This window comes from Chionomys nivalis, chromosome 18 (genome assembly GCF_950005125.1).
Source record: "Chionomys nivalis chromosome 18, mChiNiv1.1, whole genome shotgun sequence".
Taxonomy (NCBI): Eukaryota; Metazoa; Chordata; class Mammalia; order Rodentia; family Cricetidae; genus Chionomys; species Chionomys nivalis.
Window position 1 is genome coordinate 12,599,925 of NC_080103.1, and position 7,057 is coordinate 12,606,981.

General features: G+C 46.9%; 1 protein-coding gene across 5 annotated transcripts in view; it reads right to left on the reverse strand.

Moving 5' to 3' along the window:
* The window catches only part of LOC130889281 (myomegalin-like), a 205,545-nt gene extending 199,019 nt beyond the window's left edge, over positions 1 to 6,526 (reverse strand). For all 5 annotated transcript variants that reach the window (XM_057792880.1, XM_057792879.1, XM_057792882.1 and 2 more), the window contains exon 1: positions 6,135 to 6,526. In XM_057792880.1, coding sequence (XP_057648863.1) covers positions 6,135 to 6,322 — 188 coding nt within the window. In that variant the 5' untranslated portion in view covers positions 6,323 to 6,526. The remainder of the gene's footprint in view (positions 1 to 6,134) is intronic.
* Positions 6,527 to 7,057: the final 531 nt, after the last annotated feature.

Sequence of the window (7,057 nt, forward strand, 5' to 3'; positions counted from 1 at the left end):
CCACTGCTGAGCAATAAATAACTCTTTAAAAAACTAAAACATCACTGATAATACAAATTATCAAAAGCACGGTACGACAGGCCATGCTTTGACAGGGATACCAATACTGTCATTACAGAAGCCTGCTTAGAACCTGTGAGGTCAAGCGTGGATCACCATCCAAAACCGCTCGGTCAGATAATACTCAGAAAGCAAGTGATTTGAAGAGATTGGAGTGTCACCTGGGGACACCCTCCCTTTGTCTGCGACTGCCCTCTGACCATGAAACCATGGCCACTGGTCACCATGTGCAGTCTTCTCAGCAGGTCTTCTGATATTGCAAAGGGTCCTCACCACTTGTGTTGGCTAGTTTTAGGTCAGCTTGACACAAGCGAGAGTCATCTGAAAGGAGGGAACCGCAACTGAGAAAATGCCTCTCTAAGATTGGGCATTTTCTTAATTAACAATAATCGGGGTGGGCATAGCCTAGTGTGGGTGGTGCCTCCCTGAACTGGTGGTCCTGGGTGCTATAAGAAAGCAGGCTGAGCGAGCCATGGGGAGCAAGCCAGTGAGCAACACTACCCCATGGCCTCCGCAACAACCCCTGCCTCCAGGTTCCTGTCCAGCTTGAGCTCCTGACCTGACTGTCATTAATGATGAGCTATGATATAGAGGAGGAGGCATAATAAACACTTCTCTCCCCAAGCTGCCCTTACTGTCATGGTGTTTGTCACAGCTACAGAATCTCAGACTAAGAATTAAATGACAGGGTATTTTTGCTCCACTCTCTACCCTCACCCCAGAAGAAGCAGGAATTAGACCTCAGCTGTGGCTAAATTAAAAAACAAACAACAAACAGACAAAAACTAGAGTCAAGCACGATTTCATATAAATACTCCAACAACGGAGTTGTTTCTCTCCATTCTGTGGTTATCCACTATATTGATTTTGTTTTCCGTATCTTGAAAGAACCCAATTGTCTGCCAGAAGGCCCAGGCCTGCGTTCTTCACGTGTCCACATACATCAGAAGCACCGCTGTCTCTTCCAGGACCTCCCTGAAGAAACTCATTTTGGACTTCCTGCAGGAACCAATCTGTGGAGCTAAGCCTCATCCACGAAAATGGCTTTCTATCCACAGGCAACCTGCACGAATCATCCTGAACATGTTCACATCACTAGCTGGCCCACACCGCCTAATACAATCGAAATGCCACTGGTTTGCGTACCGTACCCCATTTCATTTGTATTGTTTTTACTAGTGTATTGCTTTGCTCTGGGACCTCTCTGACCCACAGTTGACAGAACCTGCAGGTCAGATGGCCAAGAATGCTTGTTTCCACGGTCTCTCTCATTTCTTTTGCTCTGCTCACCATGAATTCCTTCCAGTCTAACTGAGGAATCCTTAAATCCCTTCCCCCTGAGTCTCATTGCCACGACCTGAGCTTGGACCCTCACCGCCTCTGCCATGAATTTCTGCCAATGGCCGTTCAATGATCCCATCTCTTCACTCGGCTTATTTAAACCCATCTCCCATATTTGCGACTCACATAAAAAGTAGGCCAGACCCTGTTTCAACACTCGCCATCATTCCAAAGTGTCTGCAACGGGGTTTGAGCAAGCTCTGTTCCTAGGCCTGAGCAAGAGACGGCAAACTTTCCTAAGTGTTGTTTAGAAATGAGACAGTTTACCTAACGCAGAGGTTCTATCGCGCAGCCTGAGAAGGGCGTGAGAAATCTAGAGCGCCTCTCAGGAGTGTTGAGGCTGAGACCATCTGAAAGAAGCTGGCTGCACGGCCAGGAGTGGAGTCTCTACGTCAGCACGTTACGTCTCCCCTAAGTGACGCCAACACATAGGTAAGACTGAAAACTAATGTACAGTATGGATAGAGGGACATGCTACGTTCAGAGAGCACGGAGTAATAAGGTCTGCTGTCGCTTTATTCTGAAATGTCCCTCCTCCAGGCTCTTGGTTTGAGGCTTGTTTCTCAATCCATAGTGCTGTTTGGAGGCCATGGGGCCATTAGCTTTAGAAGCTGGAGCCTGGTGTGGAGGCAGGCCACTAGGCAGGCGGCGTTTTAAGTTAGTTCCCAGGCCCTGCTGCTTCCGGTCAAGTCACTCTCTGCTCCTGTGTAAGTGGTCCCTGCACATGCCTCCAGTCAAGCCTCTCTCTGCTTCCGTGTAAGTGGCCCCTGCACACGCCTCCACTGTCACAGGCTGGGCCACACGGCTCTGACTGTCCACCATGATGGACTGCCACCTTTTGGATGAACCAGAATGAATCTTTTCTCCAATATTGTTGTTTCTTTCAGTGGCACAAAAGTCTCAGTGATATACAGGGACTGGATCCATTCTCCTTAACCTCTGAGAGAAATTACTAAAATCTTGAACAAAACATATGAAATGATGGTTTCCAGGTGCTGCAAATTGAACAACTGAGGGCAGTGGCCCCAAAGAATGAGACAGATCAGTGGGTGTCATAGGATGAGGTTAAAGAGGGCTTTGTTAAACTTCATCATTAGAATCACTTTCGATATCCCCAAACACTACAAATTATGAGAAAAGCACACATAACTACTAGCTCCAAGCATTGCCTGCCAAAGATTCAGCAGCTGGGGCCCAATGGCTCTGGTCTCTGTCAATATTCTTTCTAAAATCTGTATAACCAGATGTCCTGTGTCTCCAGAATAATTACAGTCAGAAGGTATTCACCGGCTGTTCCTTTCTTGATCTTGGACTTCTCGGTTTCCTGAGCTCGAGGAAATACATCTCTGTTCCTACACATTGTCCAGCCTAGCACTGAATGGAACACAGTAGGAACCTTGTCATTTGGAATTTAATCTTTCCAGTTAACACCAACTGATTCAGAGAAGAAATGTGTAGACTCAAGAGAGACTCAAAGATTCCCAAACGTCTTCGTCAGGATTCTATTGCTCTGAAGAGACGTCATGATCACGGCAACTCCTATTAGAAAACATTTAACTGGGGCTGGCTTACAGTTTAGAGGGTGAGTCTACTGTCGTGATGCGAAGCCTGCCAGCACACAGGCAGACTGGGGCTGGAGAAGGAGCTGAGAGTTCTACATCTGGATCAGCAGACAACAGGAAGAAAGTGAGACACTGGGCCGGCCTTGAGCATCTGAGACCTCAAAGCCCACTCCAGGTGGTACACGTCCTCCAACAAGTCCACAGCTCCTGATGGTGCCACTCCTTATGAGCCTATGGGGCTCATTTTCATTACCACCACACGAAACAAAATAGAATATAACCTGGTTAAAAATGTTCACTTACTACAGATGGGAGGGCACACACAAGAAAGAGTAACAGTCAAGGGACATTTATTCTTTAGGTTAAAAAAAAAAAGAACTCATCTGTGTCCTTGATACTCAGGAGTTCTCAATTTTTTTCTAAAAAAATTAAAATCCACTGAATAAATGTTCCTGTTCTTACTTCAAATGTTGCAAACAAATGTAACAAGTATACCATAGACTTCCCTGAACTAACAAAAGAGAACTGAGTTCCCACACACATACATAAAAAATTCTTACTATAAATTAATAGTTGGCTATTAAAGGTCTGGGCAGTAGCTATGTGGGTTCATCCACTTGAGAAACACTGAAGTTGAAGGCAGAATTTGGGTACACTTTCTAAGTAATGACACAATGCATAACTTCATGGGACACAGGCAGCCAGCTTTTCCAGAAGAGACCCCCTTTATTTTTTTCTCTCTCTGTCTTTCTGGTCCAGCATTTGCTCCTTGCTATACCGTTATGCCCCGAGTTTAGAGCTGAGACTCTGGAGGGAATTTGCCTCGAGTTCAATTCCAGCCACTGCTTCACTGCTCAAGGAACAGCACAAGCTGAACCTGGGGAGCAGAGCTGCTTTCTTCCACTTATAAGATGAGAACTAGGAAAATCGGGCTCAAAGCACCCCCCCCCACTTCTGACACACTGGTATCTGACACACTGGTATCTGACGCACTAGTATCTGACACACTAATATCTGACACATTAGTATCTGACACACTAATATCTGACACACTGGTATCTGACACACTGGTATCTGACACACTGGTATCATCTGACACACTGGTATCTGACACACTAGTATCTGACACACTAATATCTGACACATTAGTATTTGACACACTCGTATCACACACTGGTATCTGACACACTAATATCTGACACACTGGTATCTGACACACTGGTATCATCTGACACACTGGTGTCATCTGACACACTGGTATCATCTGACACACTAGTATCTGACACATTAGTATCTGACACACTAGTATCACACACTGGTATCTGACACACTGGTATCTGACACACTGGTATCTGACACACTAGTATCTGGCACACTGGTATCTGACACACTGGTATTCCTTAAGCCTCTGCTCTCACAGCTGACATGGAAAGGAAGCTACCAGGTCCTAGAATACTTGCATTTTGTTTTAGCTTTCCTTCGATTCTTACTTGAACTTGCAGCGATTTGCTTTTTAGTTTAGTTAGCATACAAAATGATGGGCTACTTAAGATCTCATATTTGCTTATCTGTTTATTTATTGGGAGGCATGTTTTTGAGACATCATTTTGTCATGTATCCCAGGCTGATTTTTAAGCTCACCACACATATATAAACAGCAGTGTGGTGCCCCAAGCCCATAGTATCAGTCAAGAAACTGGGAAGGCTCAGGCAGGAGGATCATGACTTTGAGGTCAGGGTGGGCTACATATGAAGAGCCTGCTAAAGCGCCTTGCTGCCATAGTGTAGGGAGTCGTGTACTGAGCCTACAGATTTGTTATTGTCACTGACAGCGAGGAAGGGCAGCCCTTTACGATGAGTGTTTATTTCATTCCAGAAAAAAATTCAGCTATTATATAGAGAGTGTGTAAGAAACCCTGACATTTTAGAAACATATATCCATAAATATATAGACGTTGTCAAAGCACACTCACATTTGAAAACATAATTACATTTGTGCTAAAGTTTCATTTTATATTAAAAGTGAATGTTCCCTGCTTTATTCTTTAATTTCCAATAATTTATTATGTGCTTCTTGCGAGAAATGTGATCCTTTTAGCTACTGTATAGTCAGATATAGGATTTGACTATATTTTCTTGCATAAACAGGGATAGTGGGATGAAGGAGAGTCCTTTGAATAGATCCCCTTCCGAGTTCACAGATACAACAGACTTTGGAACATGCAATACAAATTCAGCAACTCTTCAGCCTTAAGGACAAATCTTTTTTAATACAAATCCCACCACTCATAGGAAACTGAGGCCTAGAAAGGTAAAGTGATTTTTATTTATTTATTTTAAAGATCCCAGTTAGTTAATGGCAAAGTAAAGACTTGAAACCACCATTGCCGTTTGGTTTGAGTGATAAAGACCAGCTACCCACAAAGAAAAAAAAAAACCCTAAATATTCTATGACAAAGATGTGATTACTTAGGAAATGGCAGCCGTATAATCTGTCCCTTCTCCTGGAAACACTAACATGACAGATTTTCATTTTGCTATTGCGACATGAAGAACATGGGGCCTAATCTGCCGTCTGTGTTCTAGGCCAGAGTCAAAGAAGGAAGGATCAGGGTTAGATGGAGCTAGCTGGCCCAAATCTCCCAGCCCACAGGCCCGGGCCGGGCTCCGGCTCTGCAGAGGAGGAAAGAACCATCCCCAGGCACCCTGCTGTCTCCAGCGAAAGCAAATAAATATCCAGGAAAGAAGAGACTAAGAAAGGCAAAGAAGGAAGAAGGGGTCTCTGCAAGCATGGCTTATCAGTCAGTTCTCCTTTGGCTCAACCCAGCAGGCATTGCCTCCATCCTCACCTGCACCAGCACAGATCCAGCAAGACCTTAGGATAGGGACCTAGATTCCCACGCTTTCTCGGGTACAGCGGGGCCACACCTTTCTTCCTGCGCCACCCAGCCCTGTCTCGCCGATCTTATTTTATCCTGGGAGCCCTCGTCTCTTGCGTGTCTGACAAACCTTACCCAGCAATTGTCACTGGGTTTCAGCCTCTCCTAAGAGTGCGGATCTCTGCCAGGATCTGAGCCCCGAACCGCTCATGGCGCACCAGCACCCGCGCACACCAGCACCCCTGCACTGCATCTTCCCCGGCTTCCGCGATGGAAGCTGCCCATGCCTCACCTCATCCAGGGTGCTGCCGAGGCTGCCTCCTCCTCCTCTGCCGCCACCGCCCAGCTCCCGGCCCACTCTGGGGGTCGTCGTTCCCGGCTGGGGGGCCGCCACGGGGCCTGGCGAGGTGCGTGGTGAGCCCAGCAAGGCGGCGGCGGCGGTGCATGGTGGCAGATGGACTCGCTGTCCGTGCGCTTCATGGGTCTCAAGCCTGGGCACTGCGTCCTAAGTATGGTCTCTGCTTTTTTCCTTCGGTTTCACTGGCTGCCCAGGCGCATTCTCCCTGCGTGGATGAGCATCCACTCCAGAAGCTGCGGCTGCGGCGGAGACGCGGTCAGGTTCGACCTCCCGCGAGGCTGCCTGCCAACTGCTCCGCCCAGACGCTTTCGGTCCCTCTGTTACAGGCACGTAGCTGCCCTGCACCCTCTAGCATCTCTTCTTCTCTCTCCGTGACCTCAGTCTGGCAGTCCTGTCATTTCCAGACCTCACTGCTGCCTTTTCGTTCTATGCACTCCAATGTCACCTTCCTCAGTTTCTAGGCTTAAAAAAGTCCCTGATGGGCAAGATGGCCCAGTGGGTAAAGGCACTTGCTGAAAAAACCTATGATGTGAGTAGTTCTATCCTAGGACCCACATCCTTAAGTTATCCTCTGATCTACACACACACACACACACACACACACACACACGGGGAGGAGCAGGGGAGGCACGGTGAGGCAGGCCATTAATCCCTACTCCTGAAGGCAGAGGCAAATGGATTTCTATGAGTTCCAGGCCAGCCTGGGCTCATAGTGAGACAAAACATGTTATCAGGAAGTACTGGTTTATGCCTGCAATCCCAACAACAAAGAAGGCTGAGCCAGGAGAATCAGAAGGTCAAGGCTAGCCTGTGTCAAGACAAAATGAAACGGGCAGGGATATAACTCGATGGTAAGC